The 20,994-nt window shown below is 32.4% G+C and overlaps 2 protein-coding genes across 4 annotated transcripts in view; both read right to left on the reverse strand.

The window, feature by feature from the left end:
- Positions 1 to 431: 431 nt before the first annotated feature.
- LOC127727578 (elongation of very long chain fatty acids protein 4-like) lies at positions 432 to 13,043 on the reverse strand. Its single transcript, XM_052234779.1, has 8 exons — positions 12,878 to 13,043; positions 9,957 to 10,018; positions 9,248 to 9,435; positions 8,526 to 8,606; positions 6,792 to 6,848; positions 5,037 to 5,151; positions 2,849 to 2,976; positions 432 to 681 (listed from the first exon to the last, which is right to left on the reverse strand). Exons 2-8 carry the CDS (start codon positions 10,009 to 10,011, stop codon positions 505 to 507), a joined length of 801 nt encoding a protein of 266 aa, XP_052090739.1. The 5' UTR covers positions 10,012 to 10,018; positions 12,878 to 13,043; the 3' UTR covers positions 432 to 504.
- A 5,435-nt stretch (positions 13,044 to 18,478) lies between these two features.
- Positions 18,479 to 20,994, reverse strand: part of LOC127727454 (elongation of very long chain fatty acids protein 4-like) — a 29,510-nt gene continuing 26,994 nt past the window's right edge. For all 3 annotated transcript variants that reach the window (XM_052234769.1, XM_052234770.1, XM_052234768.1), the window contains exons 7-8: positions 19,978 to 20,105; positions 18,479 to 18,751 (exon numbers count right to left, since the gene is read on the reverse strand). In XM_052234769.1, the coding sequence (XP_052090729.1) occupies positions 18,587 to 18,751; positions 19,978 to 20,105 (293 nt within the window). In that variant the 3' untranslated portion in view covers positions 18,479 to 18,586. The remainder of the gene's footprint in view (positions 18,752 to 19,977; positions 20,106 to 20,994) is intronic.

The following is a 20,994-nucleotide window of genomic DNA, read 5'->3' on the forward strand; positions in this document are numbered from 1 at the left end:
AAAGTACCGGTAGACTAGCAGGGATCATCTGATTCATTAAAAATAGAAAAACATATTACGGTATGGGTTTTGCTCATTGTTTTAGGCCGTACGGTGACCTATAGTTGTAAACTTCTTTGTCATTTGGTCTCTGGTGGCAATCATAACACACCTTCTTCTCTTTATATTACAGAATAAATTCGAATTTATCGATCTTTTTGGTCCTCTCATCTTCTGTGACTGCAGCAAAATATCAGCAAAATATCAGCATGACTCATGTATCACAGACTAAACATATTGTATTTACTAACTGTGATCACGTGGGCAGGTCTCCTTGAACATCCGGAAAATGGTTAAACACCAAACGGATAAAATTTTGAATTTGGAATCAAATTTCAGAGGAAATTTTGGAACATAAACTTTGTGGTGGATAACGATATAAATATTCACACTCAGGTATATTTTTTTTATTTGAGCAAATCATATATAGCATAAGACATGTATTATAATATTTCATAAAATATCCTAATAAAATTTCTTCTTTTCTCGTTGACTTTGTAGGTAGGAATGGTAATAAAAGTTTCCAAATAGTAAAATTAGTGTTATTGCATAAATGAACACGGCAACATTAAAGCCTTGAGGAAAGTCACAGTCAGTTATTAAATTATATCCAGTATGTATAACAAACGCCACAAACTGTGTCTGAAATAAATAATGAAAATTTACAGCAATTTCAATACATCAAAATATTAATAGGCCCGCATTTTTAATGTATATCGGAAATGTTATTGGTGTATATAAACACTATGTTTTCTTTTTTCATTAGAAAAAAAATGAAGTGTATTCGTTTCCAGTCATTATTTTATTTTTAGTAGAACTTTCAGAAACAATACTTAATTAAATTATATTCAATTATACAAGACCATTAATGTTCCAACAGCCTTTTGCTTCATCTTGTTATCACTTGCAAAGAGTTAAACTTTGAAATGTTTTGAAATTCCTCATAAGATATTATTTTTTCCTGTTAAAAACAAAACATAAACCCAATATTACACATCAAGCTTTTGGTTCATTCGTCATTTGAATCCTTTAATTAGTTCAGAATATTTGCACAGAAGGCTTTTTTCAACTATACTCCTTTCTTTACATTTTTCTGATTTCTCATTTTCCGGGTTTTCACTTTTAAATTAATCAGATTAAAATATCGAGTACATCATATCATATTTCTACTGAATGATTTTTTCCATATTGATGTGAACTTCACTCTGATTTTACGTATTTAAGAATAAATACGTTATTTTGACAGGACTACGATGTCAAGATTGATTAATGTTTGGTCACTCGACGTTTGTTGGATATTCCTATAGAGATTTAAGACTAGAAATTAACAATATATCAGTTGATAGGATCTAAAAAAAGTGTTGGATTGATGAAGGAAGACGATTGCGAATGATTTCAACTGCCACTTTTAATTATGGGAAGTCTGCAATAGGTCAACTACTGGACTTTCCGAAGTCACATCGTGTGGATTATTTCACATTCGCTCCCAATTTTATATTTGGTTTAACGTCAACAATCAATATGGTCATAGCTGCATATTAATACATCCAAAACTGCCACACAAATCCAGTCTATGTAAGACAGAAACCTGGTAGACAAGCAAACAGATTCCGGTTTCTCTTCCTTTCATGCGTTTTAGATAAGTATTTCATTAAGAATAAGCCCAAATTGGTTTCATAAAAGAATGACCAACGTAGTTAGAATATCTTGTTTTAAGAAGAAAAAAAAGTATACCTTCAAGTTGTTAAAACACTGATAAAAAGAATCTCTGCGTTTGACATGATTCAGTTGCTTCATCTTTTATTGACAACACATTTGTTACGTTTTTTTGGTAGTGTTTTTCAGACGGACAGTAGGCAATCGTTTGGGAGCCAATTGTGTTTCTCTTTTCGCGTTTTCCCCCCTGTTTTTCGTATGAGACAGTAGTTCATACAGGGCTTCTCGGAATGAATGAAAAGAAGGCCATCACGTTTAGCTATACAGAATGAATGAATAGATATCTTCTCGTTAAATAATTTAAAGTTTCGTGACCTTTATCAATTAAGTCTCCTTAATACCTTGACTAACATTTATAAATTGATAGTTAGGGTTGGTTAAACACTAAACTTTACAACAGGGATGAATCAAATTTTCCCACTGTGAACTATCTATTTTTAGAAGAAACAGTGCAGCAGCACCTGCATAAGCAGTATTTTTTTCTCAAAAAGTTAATACGATATTGTAGTTTTTTTTGTTTGCTTTCATGATTTCCTAGAGAAGAATTGCTGCCTACAAGGAAGCTTTCGAATCAATGTATCTTAATGGTAAAATGAAACCATCATTTTACTGACACATAAAATCAGTCATGAATTGGTTGACCGTTATGGAAAATCGTTGTCATCGATATGTTCCACTTGTCGTAGCCACAATCCATCATCTTAACCTTGATTGTGACATCAACGAATGTAATTTATTTTTAGGTTCAATGAGCAACACGACGGATACACCAAGAGGATTGAGAACAGCTTACCCTTCCTGATCACCGGTATCTGTGGTTCGTGTTGCTGAAACTTTAATTTGCTATATTGTGTTTTGTGGATTTTTTATTTGTTTTTTTTTGTTTTTGTTTTTGTTTTTTTTTTTGGTTTTGGCCTTGGTCTTTTCTGTTTTACTTCGACTTACGGCTTTTATACACGTAATGTATCCCCTCTCCTTTTGCTGCTCTACCTGTTTCACGATTAATTATCATACTATTTTTTAACCTTATCTTGAATACATTGCCAAGGGTAGAAAACATTTTCTGTATCAACATGTTGCAGCAAATACTTACCAATTGAAGTTTTGTAAGATATTTCTTCCACCAAAGATACTTTTGCATATGTGGTCCAAAAACCGCAAGTCCATAGTAGGAATACATAAATATATGTACAAAGGAATTTAGCATCCCAGTAAAGAAAGCTGTAATAGGAAGATAGTTGAACTTAGACTGAATTGAAATACTGTTACCTTTTAGTATACGTACATGGTTTTCATGTATTTAAACAGACATTATAAAATACATAACATTGTGTAATAATACAGTGTAAATTCAGAAAACTCTGCATGCATCAATTAAAGCGATTATTGAAAAAAACAATCGACATTAGAACGATTTCAGGAAAAAACTGACTACTAATAATGCTTTTAAAATTTAAATTGCGAGTTTTTTTTATCGATATCTATTCCGTTACCTTTTTTCCAATAAAAAAAACCCAACATATATAGTATTATTATGAATTAACAGTATTTTACGACAAGGGTGTTTAAACGAGTAACATGAATCTTTTCTGAACATTGACACACCCATGGATACGTTATCTGAGAAATTTATTAAGACCATTAACTTCTGTATTATTTACATACAATGCTCACCCTTTCGCAGCGTTAGACTACATGTATCTCCGATGTTTTCATGAGGTTTGTAATCGTTAGATTGTTGTATAATGATTTGTTGCCATGTTTGTCTTTTTCTTTCATCTAACACCAACTTTTTCGTTTGTTTAAATTTATTATCGTTTTCGGAGTGGGTTTCTACTACCTTCTTTCTTATAATTATGTGTTGCTTCATTTGTTAATGATTGTTGGTGGCCTTAAAATTCAACTTTATCATAAAATATCAAAATGGCCATAATTTGGTTCTTAAATTGATCTATTTAAAAAGCCTTACCACTAGGTTAAATAAATTTCTTCATTTGAGTTCATTCTAGTTTTCAAAGTCAGCACATTTTGGATATATTTTCAAAAAACGATGATTTTGTGCATTTTTCGGACCTAAAAGCTGGAGGAAACCTTTGCCGCAACCTAGGCTCCAAAATGTTCTGCAGCCAAAAGTTGCCAATGATAACAGTGAATCCCTAGACATAAAAACTTTATGGATCCAGAGTGGCGCCGAAGTAAATTATATAAAAAACTGTTAAGAATTATTGAAAATTTGACCAAAACTGACGTTGCAACATACATAATGTATACTTGAGGGGTAATTTCTTCGTCAATTTTAATGTGATATGCTGAAAAGAAGTTATTTGGTATTAAAAGTTATATCACAACTATTTCTATGTGAAATTTGCAGAATTTTGGCCTGATAAATAAAACATCAAATTCTTTAGGCCAATGTTTACCCTTCGTGAACTTACTCCTTAGTGTAGCCGACCGTGCAAGACCTCCCATTGGGTAGTCAAGGTCGTTAAAAACCCCCTCGTCGTCGTAGTATAATAAATACTTCGTTCATTTTCATTGTTGAAGGCCGTACGGTTGCCTATAATTGCTTACACCCAATTCATTTGAACTTGGGTGGATAGTTGTCGCATTGGTGATCTAAAAGTGAATAGGCTGGAAAAAAGGGGTGAATAATTTTAATGACACCACTGTGAAATGTAAGAAATGAAGCCTCAGCAACAGGTACACTATCGACCAATCAGAAAAATTGCTTTGGTTCGCAAAGCCAGTGCTTTATTCATATAACAAGGGCTTTGAATTTTTTAGATTTTTAAAATTCAAAGTCCCCAATAAGATTGGATGTGACTGTGTGTTCATACTTTCTGCACAGCCAAACAAATCCCCTTTCTTCAGGTCGTTCTGTCCTAAAACAAAAGCCAAGAGATAGAAAAAAATCACACTGGGCTCCATCTATATGGTAAAGACACAGTTAGGAACCTCACCACTATGTTGACTGTCCTTGGTATATAATTTTGTGCTTATTGAAATTTTGTGTAGATGGTAGATCTTTGTTAGTTTCTGTAAGATATATTTACAACTTGTTTAAACTTGATTTATTTTTATTTGCTTTCAGTCCACTGAGAAATATTTCATGCATGTTCGGGGGATAAAGCGAAAGACGAGTACTGTAACGGTCACTCACTGCTTTGATTAAAAACCTACATGTTTAAGAGAATATATAAGAAAATATCGGAATTTCCATGTGTTAATTTTGAGGATTTTTTTCGTGACTAAAATTGTACCTACAAGTTTTATATACTCACACTGTCCTCCAGCGACATATTTGACACCCATCCACCAATTCAATATCATTGTACAATGGTGATACACGTGTAAGAATGATACCTGATTAAACTTTTTACGTAATATGAAAAATACCTGTAGACAAAAAGATCAATCTCTTAGAAACAAAATATTTGTTCACGCGAAGTCATTCCGTTCACTTCCCATAAGGGTTTTTTTCCTTTCTTGATACTTTCAAATCATTTTACGTGTGTTTCGATGTACACGAAATGCATTGAAAATGGGCATTCCAAATATACAAATATTTTAGCAAAGTCTTATTGACGGATATACACATATATGTTTACTAATATAGGTATCAAACTTGCGTACCTGCTGCATTTTCCCTAAAAATCCACCCGTTTAATGGAATTGTATACTACTAAAACTACAAATTATGCTAATCTAACTGTTCTCTGTTTGTCCATTTTGGTTTAAATGCTTTCATTATTAATACATTTTAACGGTTCTAAATTTTGAGACTCTAGCGTACCCCGTGGAGAGTATTCCAGAAACACAAATGAAATTCGGTTTCCAAAAATGAGCAAAACTCCTACCACTAAAAAGGCCCCCATATGACAAAATGTGAAACGATTCAAACGAGAAAACCAACGACCTGACAAAACAACAAACGAAACAAATATGACAGACAGAAAATAACGACAACAACTGGACATATTTAAAAGATAACAGTCACAAAGTACCGATCTACGAGTCTTCGCAGTTTCTGAAAGCTAGTAAAGTAAAACAGAACCAATAAATAAATACAGTTCTCCAGCTGACTAAAGTATCAATCAGTTTAGTTTAGTTCGTTCCATGTTTGTTTTAAAGACTATCCTACTGCCTGTCGATACTTTTATTTTGGCATTGCACAAGTCATGTCTTCTTTGACTGTCCATGACGTAAAAACACTAAATCCCTGGGATGTGTTTTAGTTAATTTTAGTCTCTGAGGCATGATTTTTTTATTTTTAATTGTTTTTGGCTTTTAACTAGCTTTCAGTAACTGCGAGTACTCTCAAATCGTACTTTCGTGTTAATTTGATCTGTTGATACAATTTTTAATGTATTTTTGTTATTCAATGTTTACTTATTCAGTGTTTTATCTAGCCGTACAAATGTTAGGAATGATTTTTGCCGATTCCATTATCACTATATATATATATAAAGATTCTTATGAAATGAAATAAAATTGTAATCAACTAGCTTTGCATAAATGTGATCTTACAGAAAAACAACACTCGTAAAAATTGTAACATACTATGACATGTGTATAAGCTGTGGGAGATGATACAAAATTTAAAATAAATCCAATAGGCAGATTATGTAGATGACCGGAATGCTGAATGGGAATTCTTGTGGACCGGACCCGTTAAAGAAGTTTAACAAAGGTCTTTTCACTGTAGAGAGCGTGGCACACTTTATACACCATGTATCGGATTTAAATGTTCCCATTTCGACCCAATGTGGCTGTGTATTCAAACATCCTACATAGACAAACGGACTCCTATTTTGCATTAGTTTCACTACTGGACGGAGAAGCCAAAGAGTAAACTAATTTGAAAATATTTATAGACAAATGTGGGGTGACTTTCCAATTGCTTTGTTTATCTTTAAAATTGATTGCTTTTTGCAGCCCCAGGGCCTGCAACTGCGATAAAGCTTGCAATTGTGGTCGGTGAAAATAGTAAGTTTGTCTCTTACTTTAAATGTTAAGCGGGCTAGAATCTAACTTACCGTATCTAAAAGTTCTATAACCTTCGAGAAAAAGAACCACCAACAAACCTTAGCCATCTGCAAGTGTAAAAAGTACATAACAATACTAAAATTGCAGCAAATTATAAAGACCTGGTTTAATATAGCATTACGAAAGTAAAAGATCGTTCCTTCTTCAAGTCTGTTTCAATAAATGAAAACTATATAAATTAAGAAGTCTTCTAGATTTACCTTCCTTTCTGGGTTTAAGAACAGGTCTGGTGTTTGTATTTACCGTATTTGTCTAAATAATCCATACGAAATATAAATTGGCAAGCTCAGGTTAATATTCTTAATACTACAATTTAATGCCACAACATATGCATTTATCACATACTCCATACTACATTTTATTATTTAACGGAATTTTTCAAATTTGCTGATCTATTGCCGTCCCTCCGACTTCCAAACACCATAAAAATGCTACGATAAAATCTAACTTTACGTCATGAAAAATTCAGTGTTACGCAAAAAGTGAAATAACAAAAATATCGAACTCCAACGAAAAGTCCCTTATCAATGTCAAAATCAAACGCTCAAACACATCAAACGAATGGAAAACAACTGTCATCTTCCTGGCTTGGTACAGACATTTCCTTATGTAGAAAATGGTGGATTAAACCTGGTTTTATAACTAGCTAAACGCCGTATAAAGGAGTGTCCATAAACCTTCGTAATTGAAATCGGATCTGACCAGGGTTGCGTTCAATATCGTAGCTGCTACGTAGTGCTACGTAGATTTGACTACTGAACGTGTAGCTAGCCTAGTCGCTAAATAAATCTTGATCGACCAAAAATTTAATTGCTTCGCATCAGGGTGCGGAGCTATTAGTTTCAGTCGATATACACGTCATCTTGAAATAATTACTAATCACATATAAATAGATTCTGATTGGTTGCGTTAGGATGCAGCTGAGATACAGCAACAGCTATTGGCTTAAATGAGATAAAGAATTACAGACTTTTCTCGTCTCAGGATAAGACATCAAATGCCGGAATATTAACTATGTGTATTTCAGTTCCGATTAACAGTCATTCATTCATGTTCGTTTTTTTATGCATATATTTCACACTGGAATTCAATATTGAAATATCAATTATTAATACGTGTTTATATTTGCTTTGTTAATCTGCAATATATGCACGATTTGTTTTGCTAAACAATGTTCCTATACAATGTTTACAAAAACGCATTATCTGTATTTTATAACTTCTGTCAATCTAGGCACACATCCAGAGAGGCACACCTCCAGAATACTAATTGAACAACCACATGCACACATATTACCTTACATTAGGATAGAGCGAAGCAGTCCACAGCTTTTTAGAAAGCTCAAACTTGTGTTATCTAAAGAATCCAAAATGGCATCGGAAAGGTTATTATTACTCATGCTGTCGTTTAGATAGACTAGCTATGTAGCATATCGTTCAACAAAGATAGAACATCTACATGTAAGACATAGCGGCTATACTAGATGCTACGATATTGAAAGCAGCCAAGTTGTATAATGATTTTAATATAAAATAAGTCGATTAATATTTTTCAAGTGATTTCTTGGTGCTTTTGATTAATCACTATGGAAAAATATTCTACAACTGTATCATATCTTTAAAATGTTTGGCAGTCTCGGTTTTACTTAAAAAAATGATCTATCTCAAACCAATAAAACAAAAACAAATGACATTTAGTTGAATATTCAAAGAAATTGTACTTACTCTCATGGCCAAGGGACTGTCTGAATAATCCACTGGCTGACATTTGTAACTATAATTTGACAATAATGAAACAGTAAGAAACTGAAATAAAAAATTACACAACTAACATTGAATTTGATTGTCTAGTAAGATGAAAGAAGTATCATTCCATTGAAATAAATTATGTGTCAAAAGCTGAAATTGACAAAATAATAATCAAAACAATAAAGAAGACGTCGATTTCAAAGTACTAGATAGCTCGTCTGCTAATTTTAAAATATTTATCAAATTTCAATCGTTAATTTACATATGAATTGTATATCATACGATAATAATTTATTGTTATATATCTATATCTATTATCCTCATTTACAAGATATATGGTCGATTACTTTTTTTCAAATTAGATTTTTTTTTTTAAAGCATAACCGTTTGCATGAAGTACACGAACGAAAAATAGTATTAATTATTACATAGGTTGTTTTCATACAAAATTAAGGCATACGATGGAATCAAATGATTCGACTTTCATCCAATAAAAGATCAGTTTTTATACTTTTGATTTTGCCATTTGTTAAGGGACTTACCGTTTTGAATTTTCCTTGGAGTTCGGTATTTTTGTTATTTTACTTTATATATAAATTGAAAACCTACTGGAAATATTGCAAATTAAAAGAACAATTTTAAAGTATAACAACGTGAATTGGTGTAAATACCAAGAATTAAACTAAATTAACATTTACCTCTAAAAACATGTAAATGGATAATCCAACTAAAATAAAGTTGTATGGGATTAATATTGCTTTTAGATTTAGTGGTTGTACATTCCTCATAACTCTAGGACTGACAAGCACAACGAAAATATAAGAAAAAAATAATATCATAATTGGAACGGGGGTCTGCATAAGAAACCATTCTTCTACTCTAGGATCTGAAATTAAAAAAAAAATAAAAGTTTCAAAAGTGATTTAACGTGTTAAACAATCTGTCAATATTTCTTGATAAAATAAAATGAAAAAAGCTATATAATAATGAAACGGAAATATGGTTATTGCACCGAGGAATAAACTCCTGTAGTATGATTTTCAACAGTGCAACATTTACACTATAAATATTATGACAATGTCAACTACAGCAAGCGTTTAAATTCAAATCATGCCCTGTAAATCAGATGCCCTTAATACATGTAACAAACTCATTACATCCTTGAGTTAATCACATTGATAATAATGGCCATATTATACTTCAATGGTATACTGCTTACATGTTTATGCCAATCTTACTGTCTTCTTCTTTTCATGTAACTATCTCTTTGTCTTATGAATAAGACAGTTGCTATATGTCCGGCTAGGAGTTACTTAATTTTTTTTTTAATATCAAAATCAGATTTTTTTTAAACTGATATCGCTCTGTTGGTGCTAGTTAAATTTCTATTATAAAATTTATACCTACCACCTCTCTTTAGAAATTCTGTATAAAATGTCTTAGCATCTTCAAAGAATGACATCTTGGATCTAAAAGGAATTTTACCGTTTAATATTTCGTAAAATCTTTATCTTAGCACAGACATCTTAGCATAAGAATGCAAAAGTGTACACTTGCATTGTATCCTTTTCAATCAGAGGCGTTTTTTTTTAAATCATCAAGATACACATATTTAAACCGTTAGAGCATGTCTAAAATGTTCAATTAAAGCACGTTTTGATAAAATAAAAATAGCACTTTTTAGGCAAGAATCTTATCTTTTGATTAATTTAGGAAAGTAGTAAATAGATAATAACAAAAACAAAATCGGTATTCATTTTCGACTCTACTATAAAAAATAGTATTCTCAATTGGTAGACGTACATGTACAAGCCACGATCAATATAGTAATACCAATAACACATTTTAGACATGCTTTAAATGTAGAATAGCAAAATTAATCAAGATATTATCCGTTTCAGAAATAAAATATTTTGAATTTTAAAAAACAGGTCTGATACAAGATTGAAAAAATATTATTCATAAATCTTTTGACTGGTTTCATCTGATCAGATCAGTAGTTAATTTTTAAAACAAGAGGTCTAATATGTAACAAAGGAAGCTCGGTAGGTAGGAGGGAGAGCTCCTGGAAAAGAAACTGATGAATATTTGTAAAAGACCATAAGGGTAAAATAAAAACATTTACTACACTGCAAATGTAATATTAAATTTGATCATTAGTAGACCTCTTTTTTTAAATGGTTAATTCAGTTATAACGTGAGTGTCCTCATTTTGATCGTACTTAGCTTTGTATATACATCCCGCACAATAAAAGAGACGTCTCGCCCCTCGGAACGGGAAAGGCCCTGGTAAACATATTGAAAGTATAAAAAGCAATGAACTAACGATGAAAAATATCTCAAAACTAGCCTATATATATGGACATTGATATACAATGAAGTTTCATACCCTTGTTCTTTTTTTCATGAAGAATAGCACAATTATTCATTGTTAGTCTGAAAATTTAACTTTACAAGGTCATCTATGATTCTTATGGAGATGGTCAATACTAACAAACCCAAATAGGAACGAATAAGAGCACAAAACTGTCTTTCCTATTGACCACTTTCAAGATTCAATGCTAAAAGTGTGAAAGTCACTTGGTACAGGTGGCAATTCCTAGGACCTCCACCTAAGGAGCTGTTCATCGTGTATACGAGAACGGATAAGGATGGGAATTCGTGTCAGGTACTGATGCAGAAATCTAGGACGCTAACAATAATGGGCTAAGGTTTTAAAATGCCATGCTCCCTACTCCCTTCTTTTGACACACGTGGTGGTTATGTACAAAAACCAAATTGAGTGCACTCAAGGCATAAATCATTGAAATATGAACTTGTATAATACCCCTTATATAAATTATAAGTTGTAATATATTCCCCGTATTACGATTATTTATAGTATCTTTTAAGTTCTGTATATAAGATAATTTATACTCCTTCTGTCATCTGTAATTTTAATGTATTATGTATAATTGATGCTACTGTAGCACAGTTACTGCGTCAGAGTTTATTTATATAAAGTTCTAAAGTAAAGCTCGATGTTATTGGCTCACAAGGGCTGCAATTTTCTATTCCCAACCGACACTCATTAACTTAATTGAGTGACTCCTCTGCATTTTAAAAATATTATGTTCGATTTTATTGATAATCTTACACATGTCCTGAATATCACATAACATATTTCCCACTTGACGTTAAATAACCAATAGTCTTTATGGCCTTCTTATCGTGTGTGTCTTATTTACCAAGAGCCAAAATAATAATGATACTAATAATGAAATACTTTAGTATCTAGGAATTCTAGTAATTTAACAAACCAAATTGGCATTATATTAAATCAAAATTACATTATATATATGTTTCATTAAATCCGTATTTTTAATTGGCCGACTACAATCGCGAGGCACTCCAATATCATATTTTATTTCCGTATAAAATACATATAAAAATATATAATGTTAATATATTATTTTTTTTATTTATTATTAAGACTTGAATGCTCTTTTTATAATCTTATAGGGTTGAAAAAACGTTGATCGTGCGCACATTTTTAGTATATACAAAATGTTTTTAAGTCGACGCTTTTACTACTCAATAAAACTATAAAAAGAAGCATTCAATTCTGAATTAATTGTACATGATATATACTAACACTAATAAACAAGTTTTATTTTTTTAAGAAACTTAACTAAAGAGGAAAATGCGTGATCGAAGCTTTCGATATTGACCTTTTTTTTCAAAAAATCTTTGCATTTTAACCAATCTCCTTTTAAATTAGTATTAATTTAACAAAACGTTGATTTATTCAAATAGGAAAGATTAAAAAAGGAAAATAAGACCTTATAAATTGAGTGCGTCCTTAATGTAGTATATTAATAAGGAAATGTGGTATCGGATAGCAATGACACGACTATGTATTAAAGACCAAATGACGTGATGTAAGCATAACTATGTTTTGCAATGTGTCTACCTTGGGATAATGATGGTACTTTCAATCTACCTTATATATTATAACCGTTTTAAAATTGACAAATTTCTGATATAAGACAATTGACCTCTGTCGAGAAAATTAACGATAAATATCATAAAATACTGCAACAATTTGCTGCAACAGGTGGTCTGGATTTCATAAATTGTTCTGTTCTCATCTTACCATCTTACCACATATACATCTCGGTCTGTATCGATCTTGTTGCTCTTTCCAAAATTTAGAATACGTTTTAACGTTACCGAAAGTTTACTTTATTTAAAAATAATATCCATTTTTTACAATTTATATCTATCTTTGCAAATTCAAAACACGTGTTTGTATGAAATAAAAGTTGTGAATTATTTGGTATACTCACGTCAAGTTATTGAGGTTGATACTGTTCTGTTGTATACTATGCTGGTTGTAGGATGTATGCAATGCGCTTGGAACATGTAGTAGTTTAACTTTGATATATCATACACACTTCCGTTAATTGTATTGATAAATTATATTAACCTACATGTTGTACTATCGAATTCAGGTTATTGTGTACAAAGTCGAAAGAATCATGTGAAAGTAAACATTCAATGGGAGATAACTTCAGGTAGAAATAGTAACATAGGTATATACGTAAAGACAACTGTCAACTAATGAATAATTTATTTTTATCGCGGTGTAGTGTCTATGTACTCGAAGTACAGTTTCCTTTTAAATACACTAGAACATTTTTGTTTGTATTCCTTTTTGACTGATTATGCAGCAGACAAGTAGGTAGAATATGAAATTAATATACGAAAGTTTTTTTAATATCCATATTTTTTCACATTCAAATTAAATTAAGAATCAAGTAACCTTTTCGATTTCCGTATAACCTCATCATAAGCGGCAGCAAATGCTTTTGAGGGACGCAAACAGCATTGATTTTGTTTTAAGTAATTGCATATTTGTTCTTTTATTTCAGATGATGTCATTGGCCAAATTCAGTGTATATTATGAGCATTAAATGATTGCTTAGAAGTGGAAGGGAATGGGCAAAAACTCAAATTTTCCACTTGCAAAATCTGTTTTGCTGCATGTAAATCTAAATTTTATAAAAGTACCGAGATTTTATTATAAAAAAGAGTCTATTAATATTGCGCATATATTGAGGAAGAAATCTGCACCTTTCGTGTACATGGTGTGTGTAAACTAATAACAACTTGTTCAACAAGGATTGGCGATGATCTAATTGTTTATGTGACAAAATGCCAGAGAAAGTAATAACTACTCGAAAAAGGCCTCATTGACGATTACTTCGTCTCAAAATTTGCAGAAAGGTGATCCGTCAAATACATGTAGGACTAACTGCAAATAATTTTGTAGAAAGGGATAAAAATACGTTTCATAAAAAGAATCAAAGTACTGAAGTACTGAACATCCGATGACCGCAAGTTCTTGTGGATGGTCACAAGCAATAGTCCCAGAAAAAAATCACATCTCTATACCTGAAAGTTGGGTTAATGTACAGAGATATATTTTTTTCTGAGACAAGTTCGTGCGTGGATGATGGATAAATGACAGGGAATTCAACCTCACCGTAATAACTATTATGTTATAGTGATACAAATCAGTATACTCTGGTTTGTTGTTATATATTATATTAATATTTGTATATAACAGTTACATGTATATATAATTTACATCCATTTATATACCAGTCTATTCTACTATATAATAATAGTGCAGTGCAAGTGCATGCACGGTGGACACTCTTCTGTAATAATTCGATCATTTTCTAATAGTTTGGATTTGAGTAGGCATTCATATTTTCCCGCAAAACGTTCTTGAGATATTCTTCCGCGTGCGTTAACACAATTTTTCGATTCGTGTGCATAGATATTAATGATTTTTTATTTATATATATATTTCTAACGACAAAACATTTTCATATTATTAATCTATGTTCTAAAAGAAATATTTTTATGAGTATTCATTGAAGAAATGAATTTATAACAAGCGATAAGGAATAATATTTTGCACTCGATAATGTCCGCGTATTTATAGATCGGTTACCAGTCAAAAACGAAAGTTACGTAATTAGAAATCTCCGTGGCAACAATACATCGGAATACCCTCACGGTCATCGCCATGTAAAAAGTTGAAAATTAGATTTATTTCAACTCATCCAAAAAATGGTCCATTTCATCTATGAAAAAGACTTAAAATGCGCAAACCATTGCGATGTTTGTTCATAATTACGAGTTTAAAACACAATGAACGAAGGACAAATGACAATATATCCGTCATTCAATTTATAAATGATCTCACAAGTCAAACTTGTAAACAACAAAAAATATGCTATTAACTGGAAATGCATTTAAAGTATATCAACCAACTTGTGTCTTTGAAAATCTATTCAACCGTATGTTTAATCGTGCAGATTTACTCAAAATTGATACCCTAAGGATTACTGGGGAATAGAAATATGGTCACTTTGGTCTTCTTGCGACCTGCAGTAAAACCCTTGCAAAAGTGGGGCGTCTGTTTGGCTGTGCTGGATGTACAAGTACGCAGTCACGTCCGCTCACAATTGGAACGTTAAATCCGATGACTTGTGTAAAGATAGTGCCACACTCTATGAACGTTAAGAACTCTTGCAACAACTCTTTGAGGGGTCTGTAGGTGGCTTGTTGCAAGGCAAAATGTCTGTCCCTATCCAATATACCATCATTTTCTATGGGCAGTTCAAATTTCCTTGTCCTTCATCCTGGACGGCCTCTTTTGCAGGATTTACCTACTGTATTTAATATCTATTGTTTAAAATTTGTTCTCATCCTGATCATGCATGACATATTTGCAAATGGACATTAAGCAACCAATAATCAATCAAAATTGATAAAGGAAATAGTTTAAGAGTATTAAACCTCAAGTGCGGTGACAGTCACGTCTAGTCACAATGTTGAAAACGACACCCCCTTGATAGGAGAGTTGCCGCCCTATTAACACATAGAAGAACACTTTTAACAATCTCTCAGATTGTTTATTAAAAATGATAATTGCAAGGAAAATGTATGTGTTACCCATCATGTCCCATTTAAAAAGAACATAAAAAAGTATGTGCCATGCTATTTATTTAAGGTTTTACTGAAATCAATTTCCTAATTACATAACCATGTATTTTCTTTTCAATTGAACCTTCTTGTAAATATGTGCTCCTGTTTTACAAATCATCTTGTAAATTCACTCTGTAATCTTGATTAAGAGCACAAGGTTTAAGATGAATAAACTCAGGATTGTTATACCATAGCAAAATTTCATTATCGCTTTGTCCCTGTGCAGTACAAAAATCCAAAGAATGGGTTGATAAAACGAAAGCGAGACGAATCAAAAATTATAAAAAAATATACCTGAACACTGAAGTTTATTAATAGTATAGTATATTCAAAAAAACTATACACGAGGGTATTTCATGTAATAAAATTCAAATATCAGAATATGCTATTCAGCAAATCAAAATGGCGGGATCATATGGTCAACTACACACAATGACTTAAAGGTTCAAATAGACAGCAATTAGAAATAATGTCTTACAGCGTCATTATGCTACAATAGGTACAATAATGGTCAAAGTCCTATAATTCCTGAAAAAAGAAAACGTAAAATAAAAATGACCGTAGAACGGTCAACTGAACATCATGACGCACAATCGTTTCAATAAAATTGAGAATGGAAATGGGGAATGTGTCAAAGAGACAACAACCCGACCAAAGAGCAGAAAATAGCCGAAGGCCACCAATGGGTCTTCAACACAGCGAGAAAATCCCGCACCCGGAGGCGGGCTTCAGCTGGCTCCTAAACAAAAAATGTGTACTAGTTCAATGTAAATGGACGTCACACTAAACTCCAAAACATATAATTAAACTAAAATTAAAAAAAACATACAAGACTAACAAAGGCCAGAGGCTCCTGACTTGGGACAGGCGCAAAAATGCGGCGGGGTTAAACATGTTTTGTGAGATCTCAACCCTCCCCTATACCTCTAGCCAATGTAGAATAAACAAACACACAGCAATACGTAAGTATGAAAGCTTTTGAACAAACGGTCTCGGTGAATTAGTTTTCACAAAGTGTAACAGACGGACCGATACTACTACTTTGTCTCACCGTTTCGGTGTGTATGGAGACAAAAGGAAACCAGTATATACTCAGACTTAGACAGAGTGAGAATGACAACTATATATAGTTGATATACTATGTAATAAATCATCCCACATAACCATTGACATCCCCTTAACATGGGTCATTCTGGTAGACTAAAAAGACCATGCTACCATTGTTGATACCCAGTCCCTTGTATGGAACATAGATGAAAAATAAAGCAAAGCGAGAATAAAAATATTAACGATGGGGAAGATTATGACGGATCAGAACATAAAATATAAAGAAACCTGAATGGTTGGAGGCAATACTATCTAAACATATACAGACTTCTATCCTGGTAAATTTAAAACATGAATATTTATTTCTAATTCTTTATTATACTACGCTTTATTCATAACTTTGTTTTGTATTATTTATTGGAGAATGTTTTATATTATTTCGATCATTCAGTTTGATTTAAGAGGTTCATCACCGATTATCCTTACATGACTTCATATACTATTTCTAATCATTACCACCAAATTACACTGTTATTGGTATAGGAGGAAGCATACTAAGTGGTACTTCGATATTGATTTCGTCTTCATCTGTAATATGAGTGCAACTGATGAGTCTTGTGAAGAGGAAATGAGTTTGGCGTACACAATTATAAGCCTTGGACCTTTGCTGACTCTTTATATAGAACGTTTAGGTTTTTTGAATTACAATAGTTAGGTAAAAGTTTGATATGTGTGTACATTTAAACGGGTATTGTAAAAAAACGTATTTATTTTCTTAATTATCTGTAAAATAGCTTTGAAAATTCTTAACGGAACATGAATTAGCCGGTTGCAAATAAATTATTTTTTTTATAACTGTCACTATTCCTATTATTGTTGAATAAAATATTTTTCTGTGTTGATTTCTGTATCCACATCCAATGCTTTAATACGTATAGGATGTCAAGAATACCGTCAATAGTTTGTAATGTCTTTAAATTGGTTTTGTTCATTTGAAGAGTCTGCGACTCTTTTCACAAAAGATCTTACGATTAAAATTGATCGTAAGTTGTACTGAAATGTGTATGACTTACGAGTATTTTTACTCTTAAGATTTTTTGTGAAAAGAGCCGCTGGTTGTTATCCCCATTGAATCATATTCTACCAATATTGAAATCAAGAAATTTCAATATGATTTGATCTCTTCTCATGAAGGTTGTGACCTCTTGATATCGGAGGTTTTTTTGACAACAGTTACTGTTGTATGGTTGTCGTCTCATTGATGTTTGCCCAATAATTCCTTTTATTTATATGAAATTACCATCCTGAAATTATTTGTTTTTGGTGATTAACCAAGCAGATCCTATAATGCCCGTATATATCGGGATATGACTTCCTTGATACCAACGAGATGGTTTCAATTCTTGATTGATTTCAATAATGAATCTGAAAACAGTACCACTAATAGATTACGAGATACTTATATCTAACAACTGTATTGTAATTGCTCGAAGAAATGCCGAGTGGCCTAAGTAGTTTATCTAGTACTGTATCACTAGCCTGTCAACACTGAGGTTGTTAGCCTGGCATCCTGACCCAATCTAATACTTCGTCGAGCAGTGAGCCAGGATCCCAGGCTATGAGGTTGTGAGTTCGAACATAGCACTTGGCAGGTGTGTTCGACTCAAAAATCTTAATTGACTAAGATTGCCAGTTTTCCTGTTGAAGGTTGGTGGTTCTCTCTGGGCACTCCGTCTTCCTCCAGAAATAAAAATTGACCACCACAATATAGCCAATAGTGTTGAAAGTGGCATTAAACACTAAGAATCAATCAATCTCTAATAAATGGTCAGATTAAATCACAACAAAGAACTTTAATAAATAAATTGTTATTTACACCACATCATCACATTCAACGTTAGAAACCTGTATGTTATTAATAAATTATTTTCTACATTTCTATATTATCAAGTACTATGCTCTTTCTTTTCGTAAGCAGATTTGTAAAAGTTTGAAAACAGAAAGACCAATGAAAAGGCATATATAAATACTGCTACATTGTATCCATTTGGAAAGTCACACTCCGTTACTATATTCAAACTAGTATGGATGATGACTAGGAAAAACTGAGCCTGTAATAAAAGAAAATCATAAATATAAAAGGAATAGGTTGGACAGAAAAGGTATAATCAAAATGTTCATACTGGCTTCTACGTCACTAAGACTCTTCTGGAGAGTTGTATCACTGGCAATTATACCACACCTTTTTTATATATTGTTTTTTTCTTATTTTTTCCACAGAGTATTCCACCTAGACCGTTTAACTGCTTGGAGTTTCCCCGATAATTGTTCTTAAAGGTAAAAAATTGAAACGTTGGCAGCATAAGAAAAAAAAAGCAAACGAGCATATTGTTTTTCTTAAATTGTTTAACATTTCCTACCGGTATAACATGTTACTTTTATTATTCTTCCCTTAGTTTATTTATTTTGTATTTACATTGTATCATAGGTCAAATTTATTTGTTCAGTGTATGTTCAATGGTGTTAATATGTCCTTTGATTGAGTTAAGCTATTTCAGTTGATACTTTATAGTGTGTCTTTCTATGTTGTGATGTTACACTATTGTTTCAGAAAAACGTTTAAACCCGCTGCATTTGTTTGCACCTGTCCTAAGTCAGGAGTCTGGTGTTCGGTGGTTGTCGTTTGTTGATGTGGTTCATAAGTGTTTCTCGTTTCTCGTTTTTTATATAGATTAGACCGTTGGTTTTCCCGTTTGAATGGTTTTACACTAGTAATTTTTGGGGCCCTTTATAGCTTACTGTTCAGTGTGAGCAAAGGCTCCGTGTTGAAGAACGTACTTTGACCTATAATGGTTTACTTTTATAAATTTTGACTTGGATGGAGAGTTGTCTCATTGGCACTCATACCACATCTTCTTATATCTATATAATAAAACTGAAAACGGAGTGAAAATAAACAAAACAAAACTACCGAACTAAATGTACCTTAACTATTTTTCGTAAAATATACATATTAAGTTCGTAAATAATTCATATCATTAAGTATCAAATACGGGATAGTTTATGTCCTTCGTGAAATCTCTGATAAACAGATTTTGAAAATGTATATATTTTTAAGGTAAAAGATATTTTGAAAAATAACATTCTATTTCAAACCTCTAATGGAATGTACTAGTTTACATTGGTCGTATTATCATAGTTATTATCAAAACTATCTGCATGTTAAATATATGCACCGTCTCTAAATAAAGCTTTGAATTGACATGCAGTGAATGAGAACACAATATTAATAGTCGTTCATTAATATCAAACAAACACTAATTCTACTTTTACTTACTAGTTGAAGTTTTGTTATGTACTTTTTCCACCACAAATATTTCTGAACATGTGGACCAAGCGCTGACAATCCGTAGTAACCATACATTAATACATGGACAAATGTATTTAATAAAGCTAAGAAAAATGCTGAAAAATAATCAATTTGCGTAGTAAAGGTAATTTCCATGACCTTCTCTTAAATCATTCCTATACATATTGACAATGAGAGGGGATATAAAATAATCAAGTTCACAATAAAATTTACGAACTTGAATGAAAAGAAACAGTTGATTTGAAGTTCTGAAGTCTTCAAGCAAACTACGAAAATAAACTTTAAACTATCATGGATGTATGCTTAACAAGAAATGATTGTAACAGGATGCTGTTACGAAGTCTCCCAAACGAAGCTCCCATAATTCGTAATTCCCAGGGTCGCCTGACATTGGGCAAAGTCCAGTGAAAATTGGTTTGGTCCAGTAAAGTTATATGCATAAGTGATGCCTGGGGACTAACCCTGTATATCATTCAAATCATCTTGGCATGACAAACCAGAATATATATGGTTTAGGGGTGGAGATCTCAACCATTTACAAGATATTAGAACTTTCTCAAATGGCAGGGGGTCGGGATGACCCCTGGGGACTAACCCTGTATATCATTCAAACCATCTTAGCATGACAAACCAGAATATATATGGTTTAGTGGTGGTGATCTTGACCACTTACAAGATATTAGAACTTTCTTAAATGGCAGGGGTCGGGAGTGACCCCTGGGGACAAACCCTGTATTTCATTTGATGTGCTTTATCATGACAAACCAGAATATATATGGTTTATGGGTGGGGATCTCGACCATTTACAAGATATTAGAACTTTCTCAAATGGCAGGGGGTCGGGATGACCCCTGGGGACTAACCCTGTATATCATTCAAACCATCTTAGCATGACAAACCAGAATATATATGGTTAAGGGGTGGGGATCTTGACAACTTACAAGATATAAGAACTTTCTTAAATGGCATGGGGTGGGGGTGACC

This window comes from Mytilus californianus, unplaced genomic scaffold, assembly GCF_021869535.1.
Source record: "Mytilus californianus isolate M0D057914Y unplaced genomic scaffold, xbMytCali1.0.p SCAF_1, whole genome shotgun sequence".
NCBI classification, from domain to species: domain Eukaryota; kingdom Metazoa; phylum Mollusca; class Bivalvia; order Mytilida; family Mytilidae; genus Mytilus; species Mytilus californianus.